Source organism: Terrapene carolina, unplaced genomic scaffold, assembly GCF_002925995.2.
Source record: "Terrapene carolina triunguis isolate 2854851 unplaced genomic scaffold, T_m_triunguis-2.0 Scaffold189, whole genome shotgun sequence".
NCBI lineage: Eukaryota > Metazoa > Chordata > Testudines > Emydidae > Terrapene > Terrapene triunguis.
The window spans coordinates 4,408,348-4,427,177 of record NW_020664540.1 but is presented as its reverse complement, the minus strand read 5'-3'; the positions used below and the strand labels follow the sequence as shown (position 1 = coordinate 4,427,177).

The following is an 18,830-nucleotide window of genomic DNA, read 5'->3' as shown; positions in this document are numbered from 1 at the left end:
GATGCTCTTGATGAGAGGTGCTATAAAAGCTATTTTTGGGGTGGGGAAAGACATTAGGTAGCTTAAATAAGCTTTACACACCCTCATTTCCTTGGACAGAGATTTTGACAAGCTAATCTTGAAACGGTGTCTAGTATGTTTTAAACTAAAACTGGTTAGACTAGCAAAACAAAAATCCTATAGATGTGGACCCCAATATGGCAAGGTTCTTGAGGATGTGAAGACAATAGTTAAAGTTGCACATGGGTATTTAAGCACCTTATTGAATCAGCACTTTAATGCAATGATTGCATTTCCATTTCAAAAGAGATGAAAAAATACATACAGCAGAAACCTGTATCTGGAACATTTTATTAAATACAACATTACAAAAATCAGTGCAGATTTGTTAGCTCTTGCCAACTTTTTACTATAAGAAGGTTTCCGAAGCTAGGAAGCTCAGTGTTTCTTTAAAGTTATAAGACCTTCGGCCCTGATCCTACACCCACATAAAGCTTTGGGTCTAGCCATGCAGAAATCATTACAGGATCAGAGCCCTAGATTCCTGGGCCATTTTAAATGGCACCTATTCAAATAAAAGACTAATGGTTAAGCTAAACTGTTGCCATTAACTGAGTAGACATTATGCAAACACTTTTCCCTAAATTAATAGCACTGAGGTATCCTGAAAGTTACTACTGCTACTAAATGTATAACTCAGCTCTGATTTTACTGCTGAATGGAGTTTACCCAGATTTAGGCCTCGATTCTGCCAATACCTATGCATAGACTACGCATGTCCTTAAAGTTAAGCATGTGCATAAGTCTTGGCAAGGCCTTAGTGAGAATCTCATTTAAATACAGGTCCTAACACAAAAAGAATGAATTATTTTAGTATTTAAATTAACATTTAAAACATTTAATTTCAGATTATCCAGTTTCTCTGTCACATGCCTTTACAATTCGACTATATACAGTATACTTTAACATGTACAAAACCTCTTGTTATAATGCAGTAAAGTTATCTACATAAAGTCACAGAGGCTTATCTGGCTTGTTAGAATAAAAACAATCATACAAAGTTTTCACATTCATAAGGGACAAAATAACAAAAATATTGCTATAACCTGCATATAAAGTTCTTGCTAATGAGTAACTTATACACCAAGTGAAGATGAATGTTTGTCATGAGCGAGCCATAGCTTCTGTGGCTGATATTAAATATGAAGTGTACCTGACTTGGTACTATGGGACTTGTACATGCAGGACAGTGGGCAAACTAGTTAGTCATTAGTATGAAATTTAAAGTCTTAAAATAGCAGCCTACAGTACTGCACAGTATAAGGCCTTGACTGCACAACTAGCTTCTAACAGTTTTACAACCATGATGACTATGCACAGTTTTAAATGGTTGGGGGCTGAATGTTTCTAAAGTCGCGTTACAAACACATTCAAAAGACATTCTATTACAAGCAGAGACTGATCCTAGAACAGTTTCTGAACCTGATTATAACACTGACTTCATCCAGGCTAGCTGGTTAAACTGTGTTAGAACGCCACTCAGTAAAAATGCCATTCAGCAACGGAGGTAAAACTGTACAGAGCCATGGTTATAAACAGAAAATGATGTGAAAGTCATAGTGTGTGTAGTGGAGGTGGAGAGGGGCCCCTCAGAGTAAGGGATCAGCAGCACACAGTACCAGACCCAAGGATGGTCCAAAACAAAGCAAGTCAAGGAAAAGAAATGGTAACACCAAGGCACACCTTACAACACACCAAAGATGTGTTCAGATTTTTGGGGAGAGGAGGGAGTTTGAATTAAAAAGATCCATTTAGACCCAAAAGGGAACAGTTGTTTAAAAGGTCACAGAGCGACGACCAAATGCCTTTAAATGTAACGCTTGATTCTAGCTGGATTACCGTACAAGATATGACTTCATCATTTACCATGACTGCCACCAAAATTTACTAGGACAAAACTAGAATCTAAAACTAAATAGAATAAGTACCTTTTAGTAAGAGAATTGCTTTAGGTGCGACATACAGCTATTACATAAGATTTTTTTTCTTTTTTCTTCACAAAAACATCTCTAGTCTTCGGTAACAACCCAGTAACAAAATGAAGGAAAGATAGGTACTTTTACTTTAGCAAACATCACTATTGAAAATTTTCATTTTAAGACTGTGTGTACTGAAAATCCTCTTCTTTCCTGGGACTGTTTTAAATTGCATATTTCCATTTGATGGTGTCCTCTTCAAAAACAGGTTATAACTAAAGAAATGACCATGTCTGGAATCTGGTGATACAGACAACTGAGTCAAATGAGAAAAAAAAAGTTTAATAGTTTTCCTGCATTTAACTACTTAAGGAATTAAAACAGTTTATATTTTCAAACATTAGAGAAATTATTAGTCTTACTGACAAAAATAGGGTTACCAAATTGAAATGTTTACAATCAGGAACATAAATGGAAAAGAGCCTATTTGTACATCTAGCCCATCCCTAAGTAAGTACAGGATTGTTCACTACAAGACCCTGCCTAACATGTATTCTAGTTTGCAATATCTAGCTCTGGGACTTCCTGTTTCTCCTGAGAAGCTATTCCAAAGTCCATTAGATCTTGTTAAATAAGATTTTCCGGTTCAGCCTACATTTTCCTCTTTAATTTCATCCCATCATGTTGATTTTTACCTCTTGATTCACTCCTCCCAACAAAAAAACCTGCCTCTTACACACGTTAAAGGTGTGTCGCCAGCAAAGATCTCCCCACCCTTACCAAATAACAAAATATCTGCAGTTTATACTTTCATGAATCAATCCTACCAGTCTCTCTGTCCCACCTGTTTCTCTTCTCTAAACTCCCTCCTGTTTATATCTTTCAGGTACTGAGGTGTCCAAAACTGAGCACAGTTCAATATTCAGCTTGAAGTGGACTAAAAACTTGTGTGTGTGTGCGCGCGCACTTTGCATTACCACAGCAACAAGACAGTTTATTTTCTGCTCAAGAGAAAGGGAACTTTTGTTTGACATGCTAAAAAAAAAAAATTTAAATAAATAATAATTAATGGAGATAATCCCATCTCCTAGAACTGGAAGGGACCTTGAAAGGTCATCGAGTCTAGCCCCCTGCCTTCACTAGCAGGACCAAGTACTGATTTTGCCCCAGATTCCCAAGTGGCCCCCTCAAGGATTGAACTCACAACCCTGGGTTTAACAGGCCAACGCTCAAACCACTGAGCTATCCCCCCCATCTAAACCTTACCACGGCTTATTAAAAAAAAGAGGGCCTTTTCTTTTAGAGTAACGAACAAGAATGCAGTTTTGCAACATTTATTTCTAAAGGTAAAGTTTTCCTTCAAAATGAACTAAATTCCTTTAGCAGAAAACTGATGGAATTTGCAAGGCTCACTAACAATTGCCCCCAGCACGTAGAAATGCTGACTTGAAATAGAGACTAAATTTAAGGGCAAAGTACAGACACCAGAAAATGTTATTTTCAATTGGTAAGTAATTGCCTGATTAAACTAGCTTTAACACTTGAAGTATTTCCAGTGACGTCTCTCTCCGCATACTAACACAAATGGGCTAAATCCTAGTAATATCCTTTGCTCCTGAAACCTCAAACTCTTATGGTAGTTCCATTTCGCTTTAGTTCAAACTGTTTGCTATTGAGTCTTTTGGTGAGAGTAGTTTTTGTTTATTTCTCACCACCTCTATTCTTTCCCTCAGCTGAAGAAGCCTAACCTCTGATTCACTCTGAATACTTGAAATACCAGTTGGACACAACTACCTCCTCCATTCTTCTTCCCTTCCTCCCTCACTGTTCTGTCAGCAACACTGACTCGACTCACTCTATCTTTTTATTCATGCCATCATCACATTAATCCTGTTATATGGTGACTGGACCTCCTCAGTCATCAAAGTGTCATCAATCAATCTTCCATGTTTGCTACTATCTTAGCATAGAGCCCATACTAATCATGCAACTCAAGTTCCTTAAATAACACATGACTTGAAGTTCTAACTCTCCCAATCTTGCATCACTTTGCACTTGGTGCATACACAGTACTTAGTGCACAATTTCCACGAGCATGTGAAAAAGCAAAATTTGGCTGAAGAACTGCCAGGTCCCACTAGAAAGTATGTTAAAACACCAGCGGGGGAGGGGAAATCCTGACAACTCTGTCTGTACAGCACCCAGGGACATGTAAAAAATGAGACCTGTATCTCTCTAATGTACTTGCCTCAGAACAACTCTTACCTTGGTTTGAATTAGTGCTTTACAGTTACTAATATTGAATCCATCTTCTAAGTCTTCATTTATTTTAACATTTGTCTCCTCCAAACCATCTTTGCTGTCTCCTGAGAAGTTCTAATAAACAAGGAGCATAATTTAAAACACTCTTCATAATATTAAGTGTCCATCAATGTCAGAAATGTTTTATTCAGGAATGGGCTTTGGCCCTCTGAAAAAAGGTCCCCCTCTCAGAACTAATAAGCAAATAGGCGTTTAACTTTATTTTTGGAAGTTGCAATCTAAACCCCTGGCCTATAATCAGATCTGTAATGTGTATCCCCTGCCGCCACCTACTTCTCATTGACTTCAGTGCAGTTCTGTGCTGGGGCAAGATTCTGTCCACTTGGATCACACAGCTTGATTGTGGCCTAAAAAGTTGCTTGGAGACTACTCTTACTAGTTTTTTTTTTTTTTTGTCTTTTTGGGTGAGGCCTTGTGTACACGAGAAAGTTGTTCCATTTTAACTGTACCAGTATCACGAAAGCGGTACCACCCCCTACTAGGGATGCTCTTATATAGTATAATGTGAGAAAACCTGCTTGAATACAGAAAAAACCCTCCAGCCACACACTCCTAATTGTCACCTACCACCTCGCAATGGAACCCATACTGGGTATTATTAAACAACTAAAACCCATACTTGGTGGAGACCACATCCTGAAAGAAATATTGCTTGAACCCCCTCTTCTGGCCTTCAAAGCTCATCTTCAGAAGCTTCCCACAGACAAGGACCCACCAACTCAAAACAGCATCCGATCCTGCCATCAGTGGCGGATTAACACATGAGCCCATGCCTAGGAGCCCTAGCCATTTGGGGGGCCCCCACAGGAGCCTGGGTAGAAGTAGGGGGGCAACTGGCACCAGAATGGTGGCACTGCCCCCTGCTTCTCCTCTTCCCCCTGAGGCCCCACTTCCTGGTCAGACCAGAAGCCAGAGCCAGGCAGTGGTAGGAGTTGCCCAGGGAGCCTGGGCCACTCCAGGAGTCTGAGGCCCAAATGTTCTTTGTGCCCAGGGTCCCAGTAAATCATAATCCGCTTCTGCCTGCCATAACAACAGATGCAAAACCTGCAGATAAATCTCCATTGCTATACCCCCCAACCCCACAACACACCTTTCAAAGTCCACGGGTACTGCATATGTCTATCCCAACTCATGGCGTACCTCATGCATAAGGCTAAGATTTTGTCACGGATATTTTTGGTAAAAGTCAGGGACAGGTCATGGGCAATAAAGAAAAATTCACAGAAGCCATGATCCCTGATTTTTACTAAAAATATCCATGACAAAATGGGAAGCCATTGGGTAGCTAGCTGCAAGGGCCGCCTAGGGGCCCCCACCACTCATGAGGGCTCAGAGTTGTGAGGGTACCCCTGCCCTGAGTGGTGGCAGGGAGCTGCTGGGGGCTGCAAGGATCCCCAGCTGGGATTCCCCTGTCCCCCACGGTAGTGGGGAATTGTGTGGGCTCCTTGCTGCCCATGGCAGCTGGGGACTGTGGGGTACACCTGACCCTCACCCCCCCCCCCCGCGGCAGCGGAGAGCTGCTGGGTACCCTCGCTGCTGCTGGTGGCTGGGAGCCCCAGCGCCCTGCCACCTACCCTGCAACTCACAGCTGCTGCGGGCTGAAGTCACAGAGGTCTTTGGAAGTCAGGGATTCCGTGACAAAATTGTAGCCTTACTCATGCAGTGCACTAAAGTGCTCCAATAACAACTATGTGGTTGAAACTAGATGATCATACTCTCAAATGAACACCCTCAGATAAGACAAAACCACTATATCACCCGTGGGCAAACACTTTTCACAAAATCATCACTCCATATCTGATCTCTCAATCCTCATCCTCAAAGGAAATCTGCACAACACCTTCAAAAGCCGAGCCTGGCAGTTTAAATTCATAACTTTGCTAGAAATCATAAAGACATGGGAATTATGGCTTATTACAACACCCTGCAGTCCCATAACCCCCATTTTTTGTCCTATGACTGCACAGGTAATAATAAGCCACTTCACTTTGAATGGTCCCAGAGATCAGTGGCGCTCAATCTTTCCAGACTACTGTACCCTTTTCAGGAGTCTGATTTGTCTTGGGTATCCCAAAGTTTCACCTCACTTAAAATCTACTTGCTTACAAAATCAGACATAAAAATAGAAAAGTATCACAGCACACTATTAGTGAAAAATTGCTTACTTTCTCATTTATACCATATTATTATTAAATAAATCAATTCGAATATAAATATTGTACTTACATTTCAGTGTATAGTATATAGAGCAGTATAAACAAGTCATTGTCTGTATGACATTTTAGTTTGTACTGACTTCACTAGCGTTTTTTATGTAGCCTGTTGTAAAAGTAGGCAAATATCTAGATGAGTTGATGTATCCCCCGGAAGACTACTATGTACCCCGAGTGGTATATGTACCCCTGGTTGAGAACCATTGTCTTAGATATATGTGTTAACTACTTATGCTAAACAATCTGTACCACCTTGTATTTAGTTGCGACAGCGAGTACCTTTCCCAGACCTGAAGAAGAACTCTGTGTAGCTAGAAAGCTTGTCTCTTTCACCAACAGAAGTTGGTCCAATAGAAGTTATTACCTCACCCATCTAGTCTCTCTAATATCAGCATAAAGACATCTTATACCAGTATATTTATTCCCGTACAGAAATAGGGCTAACTGTACCAGTATAAGGTGCTGTGATGGGGTGTACCTATCCCACACCAACCCCAAAAGGGTTAACTGTGCTTTGCAAACTGAGGAAGCCCCGCCCCTCCGACTCTGCTGGGCATGCTCAGCTTGGAGGCAGAATATAAAAGAAAGCAGCACAACTCAGTCTGGGCATGCTGCTGAAGGGGGAGGATACAGACTGCAGGCTCCAACTGCAGAGCCATGGCACGCAGAGTTCCAGATGGACTCCAGGCTGTCTGATGATCCCAGAGAAGAGATCGTGCCAGCAGGAACTACGCCACCTGAGGACCCCAGAGACCTGGGGGAACCATGGAGCACTACTGAGGGAGAAAGGGTAGGAAGCAGCCCAGGGAACTTAAACTCTTCTCCAGTGAGTGTACCAGGGAACCAGTCAGCATGTTTCGGGAGCACCCCACCACCACAAGGCCCTGGGCTGGGGCTCAGAGGAGCAGGGAGGGCCTGAGTCCTGTTACCCTAGGTGCCATATACACCGAGTGGTGCCCCATTTCACCAATGGGCCAACGGACCACCTAATTCCAGAGTGGGGTGACTTTATTGACTGACCATTGGGCCATGCTGCCCTGGGTGGGAGGGCTATGCTCTTGATGCTGGCCACACTACCACATTCATAGTAAGGGACATCAACATAAGAACTAACTGGCTGCGGTACAGCCTTTTCCCTTTTTTGACAACACATGATCTGACACCCCGTGATGGGGTGTACCTAGCCTGTGATAGGTGCCTTCATACTGATATAATTGCATTCACACTAAGAGAATAGTAATGCTCTAACTATATCAATTAAAAATAAAATCACCCCTCTAGCCAACATAATTATACCAGTATAACTCCTGTGTAGACCAGGTCTTGCATGACTAACCAGCACTGCAATTTTGTTTGATTAAACTCATGTGAAAGGTTGATTAATCAGGTAACACCAGGAATTTCAAATAGCTTTCCTGATGGTTGCCTAACAGCAACTATTAATGAAGATATCGTTACCTCTGAAAAGCAGAGCAAGAAGATTAAATTTGTGCTAACTAAACAGGTGATTATAATAAAAAGCTACCTCCAATTAATCTTTCCAACATAAAAAGATTGAATAGTAACAATTCTGCTTTGAGAGTTTAAAATGTTGCTGTTTTTTAATCTTTGAATTTATTTAAAACATGTTTTCTCTATTTATTTTTTTTAATCCTGAAATGGGTGAAATGATTTGAGTAAAGGCAAACTGAATATTGTGTTCCAACCTGTACAGTTAAGCCAGATATTCAAGCATACAGAACTTAACTGGACCAACTGATTCCATTTTTCACAAGGAGCAGTCCAATTTCCACTTAAGTCAAGTCAACTGACTTCACTGGGCACTGGACTGAACCCATAATGTCTTGTATAAATTCTGATAACTCCTCCACCTCAAAGTAGGCGAAAAAACCCTACACGTGTGGAACTCTGCCAACTAAATCAGAAATTGATTCCAAACAAAGTGACATACTGTCATTACAACAGAGACTTCAATACATTCTCTACTATAAATTGGCAAAGACAGCCAGAATTTGGTCTTTGCATTATTATAATAGTTATAACATCTTAGCAGAGAAGTCTTAAACTAAGGGCTTGTCTACACATGACAATTCATCTGGAATAAAGTAGGGTGTGAATTTAAGTGGAACAACTATTCCTGATTTACTCCATTATTCTGGAATAAGTGTGTCCACACAAGGAATTAATCAGGAATAACTCCCTGTGTAGACAAGCCCTTACATCATCAAAAAGGCCCTAGTTGAAGACATTAGCATTTGCGATCCACCAAAATACACTTCCTAGTGCAGCTGTGTGACTGACACATGTTTTTTCTGCCTGGATGACTTAAATGAATACAAGTTTAAATCAAACACTTACAGTGGTGTTCTAGCCAAACATATTTTTAAATTACCTTTTGATTTATATCTATTCCAAGAGCAGATAAGAAGTTTTCCTGGCAGTGGGATTTATTCCAGGGACATCTTAAACCCGTGGTGCTATCGGGGTGTCTAAGAGTTCTCCAGAGGTTTCCAGAGTCAATGCTAGAAAAGAAATGCAACTTGAAATTGTAGTTCATAGAAAATTTCCAAACAAAATCAATGATCTTGAGCCCATACCTCATATAAAGCCATTATCTAATTTTCAATTCTAATGCAACCTCCCTGGAGACAACTGTACAGGGGTACACCTTGAACCACCTACTATGGAAACTGACTTTCTTAGAATTATTTGTCCAAGTCATCAATCCAACTTGCTAACAAAGATGCATGATCTCAATGATATAAGCAATGGCAAAAAAATTGTGCATGATTTTTTTCATCAAATAAATAGCCATACAGTAAGAGCATGTCTGAGAGAGCTTTATATGCCCACATATCTCCAGAATGAGTAGAAGTAGACAGGAAATATGCGTTAGAAAAATCATGATCCAGAGGTGGTGGTGTCCAATTCATGTTGTGGAGAGCAAGCAGGTACAAAGCAGAGCTCTACTTATTTCTCTTCAAAGGCAGCTAACCTACAGTTTGGTTAGTCTGTGTCACTCAACCCTCTTCCTTATTTCAGCTTTCGGGCTGCATTGAGCCAGCCTGATATTCATGTGGGTTACCTTTCATATTTGGTCTCATCTGGGTAGGTGTGATTTCCTTCTCTGTGATGCTCAAACAGTATTTAAAGCAAAGGCCCAGCTCCAAGGAAACACAGAGGAAAAGAATTAGGCATCTAAATCAGGATGTCAAATTGCAGAAGCCTAACTACTTATTCTATTCAGGTTCTTATGCCATGTTCATCACCACACTATCTGTGTGCCTTCCAGTAGTGCATTAAGCAATGTGGCTAACATCTGTCATGGGTAGTTTGTCACGTAGAATATCTAGGTTCCTTGTATGTTACATAGCACCATAATATTGGTGTGCCTTCCAAGAATTAAAAATAATCAATCTCTCTCTCTCTCTCTCTCTCTCTCTCTCTCCTTTCCCAACAGTAAGCTACCTGATCAGATTGGTGGGCATGTGAGGAGTTTACTGAGGGAAAACTAAATAAAAACATTTATTTTATTGCATGCGTTAATCCTTGGACCTTCACTAATTTACAGTACAAATAACCAAGCCCACTTTTTAGTTACAACGTTCTAGATGTATGCAGAAACCAGAACTGCTACTAGTGCAGAAGCAGTAATCCTTCAAAAACAGGTAACAAGTTGATCAGCATTCCAGCAGATTTAACAGCCAAGTTACCCCTTTAAACTGCTGTTAACTTCATAATCTCCAGGAAGGAAACCAGATGCACCACTGATTAGGGAGAGCATGTAGCTTAACAGGAGGAGCAATAATTATTGGGAGGCTGTCAGAAAAGTACCAATGATTGGGAAAGAAGGACCTGTGTTGCTACTCTTGATGAAAGAGAAACAACACAGACATGCAGGAAAGAGAAGGAATGCTGACAACAGAGAGAATACATTGTCTGTTGGTGTCCAGCAGTCCAGGAATTTAGTAATCAGAAGTGCTACCAAAAGCAGTATTAATTCTACAAAAAGAATTAATACCACTGATAGGTGGACCGTTATGCTTTTCAGGGACTAGAAAAACAACCCCATTTCCTTTCTGAACCCAATAATCTGATCAAATTAATGTCCTGATTAAACAACTGAAATAGTTTATTTTAAATTGAAACAAGTAAATCCACTCTCCTCCCCCCAATTTCTTCTTTCAGAAAAATTAACAGTATTATTGCCGGGTGTTTGAATGTTTATTTAAACTCATTACCAAAGCTGTCTCTTCGCAAATTCAGGAATCCCAATGTCTTCATTATCTGTGTCAAGAACTTGATCTAAGCTTCTTATGCTCTCTGTGGACTGTGGTACAATGACTTCTGGAAAACTCAACTTAAAAATATCCTCATAGCTGAGATTGGCCTAGAAAAAGCAGAGTTTTATTACACACCTCATAAGGCGGCCAATCGTGCAGTTCACACAGGACCTGATCCAAAGCTTACTGAAGTGAATTGGAGTTTTTTCCATTGACATTAAGCCTGATGCAAAGCCCATTAGTAGTGGCACACCACACACTAAAATCTACAAGTGTTTTGCTTGAATAAAGGATCAGGCTCAGAGTATGTGACAGATGTAGATACGCATACATCATGTTTATACATTCAATTAAATGAGGTATATTCACATTATATAAGTAGTCAATAGTTAACTATATGCACACAGTTTACAGGATATCCAATAAAAATGAAATGAATCTTTGTTTACTTCCTTGTGTGTGCCATGTGAAATGGTGTTTTTCTTTAATTGCTGGTGTAGAACCAGAAGAGAGAACTTATACATTTGTTCCTCCTATGACAATAATGACTGAGGATTTGGAGGATCAGGTCCTTATCCACATGAATGACTTTTACTCATGCAAAGAGTCCCAGTGCAATTAATAGGATTACTTGCAGGAGTGTGGACTGCTCACACGAGTAAGGATATGCAGAGTCAAGCCCTGTTCTAGAAATGCTCAGTCTATCTGCTCCAAAGTTTTGATTTTGACCTTTTAATTCCATTTTTGCCCAGAATGATAGAATTATTTTAATTATTTTTAAAAAGTTTGTTTGGATTGCAATATTCCTTTAGTGTGTTTGCCACCCAAACGCTGTAGTTGCATGAGAACCAGAAAGTGAAACTCCCTAGTCTGTTTTCAATGGGGGGAGGGATAGCTCAGTGGTTTGAGCATTGGCCTGCTCAACCCAGGGTTGTGAGTTCAAACCTTGAGGGGGGCCACCTAGGGATCTGGGGCAAAAATCAGTACTTGGTCCTGCTAGTGAAGGCAGGGGGTTGGACTCAATGACTTTTCAGGGTCCCATCCAGCTCTATGAGATAGGCATATCTCCATACATATTGTCTAAAACATATTTTAAAAAATGCAGTTTTAAGTGTAAGTAAATGCTAGTCCAGGGACTTTTCAAAATATTAACTCTTACTTGACACTATCCATTTAATGTTTTTTAAATTCAAATACACCTCTACCCCAACATAACGCTGTCCTCGGGAGCCAAAAAATCTTACCGTGTTATAGGTGAAACCGCGTTATATTGAACTTGCTTTGATCCGCTGGAGCATGCAGCCCCCCTCCCCCCAAATTCGTGTTATATCGGGTCACGTTATATCGGGGTAGAGGTGTAGTTTAAATCTACAGCTGGTTCGCTACCAAATTATAACCTTCTCCAAGCTGGTCTAATTTTGGGACTAAACTATTTAGTTGTCTCCTTTTAAACCACCTCTGTGTGCGGAAGGCAGGGCAGAGGACCATCTTGTATCATTCTTTACTGCGTTCCATGATGGGGTGTGAAGGAGTTGGCATCTTAGCCACAGTTTTGTAGGAGACTGAATAGTGACACCTTGGAAACCAGGAATGTAAACTCTGGCAGCTTTTCTTTTCTTTTTTTTCTACATTATTTTACAGCTATAGAGCAGGAGACTAGTCTTGGTCAGACAGGACATGCTCAGTCCCTTTCAGTGGAGCTGGTGGAAGGCTTATGTAGGGGATGAGCCTGAACTGCCTAGAAAGTCTCAAGGAATGGTGTTGAGTCCTAGGTTCCCCACAAACTCCTGATACTGTCAGAAGGGAGATTTATTCCTAACATATAGACCCAGATGAGCTAACTTGCCTGAAGGGTTATTGTTGGGGTGTCCAAATCATCTATATAGACACACATGTGGCTGGGGAAATTGTTCATGCAGTTGTGCATATGTAACAGCACGCTGTTTTAAGGCTATGGCTGACCAAGTGTCATGTGACAAAGCCCCTCCTGTAAGAGGGAACCTGCTCAGTCAGAGGAGAGAGTGGGTCAGGAAAGACTGGGGAGGGGCTGTGTATCAATCAGGTGGATGGGCTGGTAGGGGACAGCTGCAGGGATTAGAGGCCTTACAGGGGAGAGGCTTTAGGAAAGGCCAGGCAGCAGGTCTTGACTTTCATGAAGGAATGATAGTCTATGAAAGGTGTGTTGAGTTGATACTGAACTCTTTTTGTGAAAGAAAATGTTAAAATTATGTCACTGTTGGGAGCTTTCTTCAGCGTACTGGCCAGTGAGCTGGCCCACCAATCAACCGTATAATCAGATAAAGGTAAGTTAGTACAAATACACTTATTTATCGTTTTCCTGGATGCTCTCTATGTATAGTCTTCTTATCTGCTTAGTTACATTATTTCTAACACTCAACTCCAGCCTATTTTCCCTCATCTTGTGGCTTTGTCATAATTATAACGAACGTCTAATGCACGTCAGAGTTCAGATCCGTTACTTTGTTAAGGCTAGGTACAGAGGAATTGCCATATCAGACTAGCCCAGCAGCTCTTGAACTTTTGTACTGGTGACCCCTTTCACATAGCAAGCCTCTGAGTGCGACTCCCCCCTTATATAAAAATGTGTTTTTTAATTGATATTTAACACCATTATAAATGCTGGAGGAAAAGCAGAGTTTGGGGTGCAGGCTGACAGTGGTCTTTCTAGTCAGTATCCTGTCTGACAGTGGCCAATAGGAGATGTTTCAGAAGAAGGTATAAAATGTCATAACTGACAATTAGGTAACAACATGGGGGGAGGGGCAGGCAGGAAGTCTCTTCATAGGCCCAGGAAACTGCTGTTTGACTTGTATCCTGAGGCCTAAGGGCTCTGTCTCAAACTATTACTATTTGTCACTGCTGCCAACAATAATGTGCTAGGTATGTTCCACGCACAAGATGTAGTCACTGCCCCAAAGAGCTTACAGTTGTAGGGGGAAGTGAGGGATAAATTACATTGTTTTCATATACATTATATATTCAAGGGGAATTCTCAATAGCCCATCACTGTCTCTCCGCCCTGAAACTGAACACACAACTCAAAGTGATGTGTGCCACTCAACTATGAGGTATCAGATACATCTCTTTGCCTTGGTTAAGCATACAGATTAAAGTAGGATGTTGGTAGCAGAAGAGATTTAAATGTCCTCTTTTAGAGAGAAATCCAATGACTTGGTATGGTCTGTTTTGGCCAGGAGTAACTAGTAATGTGTATTTATCTCTCCCTATGCTCCCCTCTCTTCTGTCCCACCACACCCAGTCTTCTTGTCCTAATTTTCAAAACCATCCACAATTTAGAGCCACCCTCTCTATAATCCCAGTGTTTTATCATAAGGCAACTCCCACCTTTCTCTGCCAGTGATTCCAGCCTCAATCACCACTTCTCCCACAAGCAACTTTGTGCTTTCTCCCAAGCTACCTCTTGCTCCTGGGTAAAATTCCCAGTCAAAATCCATAAAGTCACCACCCACTCAATCCCTTCTCGAAACTCACTTCTGGCATAGCACATTCAGAAAACTACCATCTGATAACACGCAGGTAGGTGGTGAGTTGTAATCACTGATATAATTGGCTAAGAATTATGCATACCACTAATCTCTGCTTTTAAATATATAAAATGTTTGTAACCCTGTCCTCCTCTCTCACATATTCTAGCTGTTGTCTTTTTAGATAAGTCCCTCCCCTAGAGCATGTACAATAGCTTACTCTATGTTGATATGATGCCTAGCACAACACAATCTGATTACGGCCTCTAAGCATTATAGCAATAAAAATACTAATCTAAAGTATTTCATGAAAAAGAATCACATTTCATAATCTTCAACTTTGCATTCAATTACATTATCCTCCCTCCTAAAAGTGTATCCTCCCAAAGTGCAGTTTGCAGAAAGTGCTTTCTAGTACCCCAAAGAAACTGTAGCACAACAATTAAACTTTTAGCAGAGTCTCTGACTTACTAGCAATACATACCTTATCCTGCGAACTAGCACTAGCTTCCCTCCCATTGTGTACAGATGGTTTGGAGCAGTGATGCCCATGAGAAGAGTTGCAATGTTCTCCATGTAACTCCACATCAGTTTTAGACGTTTTTGTTTCTGCTGAATTCACCAAAACTTCAGGAGTGTGACTGATGCTCTCAGACTTGACTAAGGATTCACTGAAACTTTCAAAATCACCCCAGGAACTGTTAGATTCTGATGTACAATGAATGCTCTCAGAAAACCCTTCACAATTTCTTCCTCTACCATTCCCCCAGGGGATGCTCTGATACAGCATTTCAAGTTCCACTGTATCTTCCTTAGTTCTGCTTTCATTTATGTTACATTCATCAATTCCCTCATTATTCTGACTGAGAGACATACCACTCACTTTGGCCGTAAGATCTTTCAAAGACATCCAGCTTAATGCTTCTATGGTGCTAGGACTTTCCACCAATTGCTGGTCCTGCATTTCTGTGTTACTGCAATAATATGGGATGACTAGTAAAACTTATAAGGTAGAAAACAGAAAATGTAGTTCAGATGCTTAAATTCTAATGTTTCCAAATCAGAATAAAGATCTTCATTTTGTCTTAAACAGTCTGTAATAATGATGCTAAAGAACAGTATGTCCTTCACTCTCTCCCCCAGTCATCAACATTGTGTGTGTTATTCAGTCTGACTCTTGTTCCACCGCGGATTTCAGTCTGCAAAGGAAGGATTATAAATAAAGACATCTGTGATAATGCCTGTGTAAAGCTAAGAAAAGAGAACCGATAAAGCAAGAAAAAATGTTCATGTTTAAACAAATACATTACAGTATTATACTGTTGAAAACAGAAACTTAGAGACATCAATTTAAAAATGATCCATCTGAGGTTTGTTTATTTCACATTTGATAATACTTTGTACCTAGTCAGTTTCACCATGTCCCCTGGAGTCTGTTTTGCCTTTTGTATCTGTCCTTCATAGAGCAATAGTTTGAAAAATATATTTTTTTTAAATGGGTGTGCATGTGAGGGACAGGATTGTAAAATTATAAACATTGGCAGTAGGACTCTACGGGAGGTACAGTACCTTTAATTTTTTTTAATTGCTTAGAGGTCACGCTGACTTCTAAAGGAGTGCAAGGTTGAATTTCTCAGCTTGGATATTAATGTTTGAAAGCTCTGATTTAATTTTAAAATGTTTAAAAGTGAAACAATAATTGAAAGATCAACAGAAGACTTTGTTGGTGCTCAGTCCATGCTAGGCTTGATACTAAAGCTTACTCAGAAACTTGACCGTGAGAATAGGTAATAGTGATCCACAAAAATTGATAGTATCATATTGACAAAAAACATAAGCTGTCTTGCATGCTCTGTGGTACCCTGGCAACAAGTTTGGTCAGGTATATTTCAAGTGATAATCAAAATGCAGGGAAATAAGCTATGTGGTGAAATTCACGACTGTAGTGTGTGTAAGGCTTTTCTGCTAGTCCCTTTTCTCCTTAGTTGCCTGTCCGTGGTTTTGTGCACGAGAGCACATTATTAGCACTCTGTCCAATGCATCGGACTCCTGCTCACCAGCAGGAATAACCCACTGACCCGCCTCTCTACCTCCGGCAGAAAGTGCCCTATAAAGGGCTGCTCGCTCAGGCCTGCGCCCTCCTTTATTCCCCGTGTGTGCAATGGCAGAGGGGCGGGAACCCAGAGCAGTGTCACTGCGCCCGGCTCCACGCCTGTCTGTGCCTCAGTTTCCCCAGCTGTCCCCTGGAGGCGATGGGACGTGGGCCCGGGCTGGGTGACGGTCGGGACGCGCCTGGGGAGCTGGCGGGCGGGTCCGGCTCTGCGCCGTGTCCAGCGGGCAGCCCCCGCGCCCGGCCGGGCTCCGGGTGAAGCGCTGGCCCCGGGACAAGGTGCGGAGCTCGGCACTGGGCCGGGCCCGGCCCGGCGCGCTCCGGGCAGCCGCAGTTAGCGCCGCTGAGGCCGGATCGGGTCGGCTCGGGGCTCCCACGGCGCAGCGGCCCCTTGTCGCGGCCGGGCCCCCCCCATGGGCCATCGGGTCCCTCCCCCGCCCGCGCTGCCCAACCCGAGAGCGCGCCGGCGCCGGGGGAGGGGGACGGACCCCCAGGAGCGATAGATGCCGGTTGCTGGCCCCGCCCCGCAGGGAGCTCAGGGGCTGAGGGGAGCGGGTCGGACCCCGCCTGTCACCGCCGGGCCGCCGCGGGGGGAGGGGCAGCCTTACCCGCATCGCCGGGCCCGGCCAATGGCCGCCGCTGCCTCGGCCACCGCGACTGAGGGGCGAGTGAGTCCCGGCGCGAGCCAGCACCGGCCGGCCTGGGGGCGGGGCCGAGGGGCGGGGTCGGAGGGCGCGGAGGAGAGGCGGAGGGGGGAGCACAGCCCGGGAGTGAGGTCACTGTCAGGGGGTGGCACCTACCGTCGCTAGGGGCGTGGCTACACTGTGGGGGCGGGGCCAAGCTGGCTGTAGAGGAGGCTGAGCTCTGCCTCCCTGAGGAATTACTAGATCAAAGCTGGCTGTTAGTCCCACAGGCTCTTAGGCAGGCCCAGCTCAGCCAGCCCTACAGTGCCTACCTCTGCCCTAGACCTGGGCCTGGCCCAGGCCTGCCCCTGGCACCCCCTTACTACCCAAGTAGGGGACAAGATTTGCCAGCACTGCTGCCCCAACCAGCTCCTAACAAACAGGTGGGAGAGGCTCATAGGGACACAAGGGGCAGTCCCTCTCCCACATCTAGGCTGCTTGCATCATGTGCTGGGCCAGGTGCCACCACCCTCCTCTCTCCTCTGGCCATGGCTTTCCCGGTGCATTGGCAGGGAAGTCATTGCTGGTTTTCAGCCGGTGGATTGGTGTGAACTTGTTTCGTTCCTAGACTCAAGCCATCTGAAAGTTCTGCCTGCATCTCACGTGCTATCATGTACGTTTAGCTGCAGCAGATGTTGCCACGTCAATGTCACCTGCCCTGATTCTGCCTCCTCACCACAAAGTGCACAGAAGTTGCTTCTCAAGCCCACATCAGCTATCCCAAAAGTGGAGATCTAGCAGGTGTAGTTGTCAGTATTGTCAAAATGTTGCCAGGGACAATGCTGAGAGAAGCTAGGGGCCTGGGGGATGCTAGGCTGCTGGATGGTTGTAGGCATGTTGGTGAATTTTAGGATGGTTTTCATATGAATATCCTAATTTGGCAAGTTTGGTGGTGGCTCAGGCATCCATAGCTAACGCTGTAAAGGCCCCAACAACCATCTAGCCACACAAATCCCTCTCCTAACAGGCTTCTCCATGGGGCGTGCCGGGGCTTGGGGCTTCAGCCCTGTGGGAAGGGGGGGCGCACAGAGGCTTCAGCCCTGCAGGGCCTTGTAGACCCACTGAAATCAGCTCGTGGACCCCCAGAGAGCCACAGACCCCCAGTTGAGAACCACAACAGCATCAGGCTGGATTCAAGGTTTGAGAATATTTACTGGAGCTCGGCTCCAGACAGCTCCAGCTGAATTTAAACCCTGCTTCTCCCTACCTCTCAATGTCTTGGAGTGGGAATTATCTTAAGGATGAGATATGCCCACCCCAACATCTCCCCCTGTTTGGGGGTGGGCATAGGGCTTTGTATCTGACTCTAGTGGCTTTTCCCATGAGAGTATGTGGGGTTTCTCCAACTGATAGCACCCATTTTCTCCAGTTTCTCTTGGTTTTTAAAATCCTATTCTCTCCTCACCCACCCTTCCTGGGCCTTTATGTGCCATTGTCTTTCTGGCTCACTATTGCCAACCCCAATCTCATGAGTCAGGTCACAAACTTGTCAGATTGGCTTTAAAATAATGGAATTTCAAAAAGTAGTAAATGTTGGGTTCTTTTTATTCATGTTTTCCAGCTTTTCTTCACAACCAGGAGGGCTAGAAATATGTATTTTTTTAACCCAGCTGAAATGCACACATAATCACAAGATTCCAGGAGCTGGAGCTTTAAAAAAACCCACCATCAACATTGTGAGACTTGGGATAAAATCCTGCAAGTTGGCAATGTTGCTGTCCCTCACTGTGTGGCTTC

At 43.1% G+C, this 18,830-nt stretch overlaps 1 protein-coding gene across 2 annotated transcripts; it reads right to left on the bottom strand.

Moving 5' to 3' along the window:
- Positions 1-346: 346 nt before the first annotated feature.
- CLBA1 (clathrin binding box of aftiphilin containing 1) lies at positions 347-17,087 on the bottom strand. 2 transcript variants are annotated; one of them, XM_024200670.2, is made up of 6 exons: positions 17,019-17,087; positions 14,785-15,499; positions 10,753-10,901; positions 8,904-9,033; positions 4,242-4,352; positions 347-2,292 (listed from the first exon to the last, which is right to left on the bottom strand). In XM_024200670.2, exons 2-6 carry the CDS (start codon positions 15,262-15,264, stop codon positions 2,125-2,127), a joined length of 1,038 nt encoding a protein of 345 aa, XP_024056438.1. In that variant the 5' UTR covers positions 15,265-15,499; positions 17,019-17,087; the 3' UTR covers positions 347-2,124. The 2 variants fall into 2 exon arrangements, with proteins under 2 accessions (XP_024056438.1, XP_024056439.1); XM_024200671.2 differs by lacking the exon at positions 17,019-17,087 and adding an exon at positions 15,705-16,342.
- Positions 17,088-18,830: the final 1,743 nt, after the last annotated feature.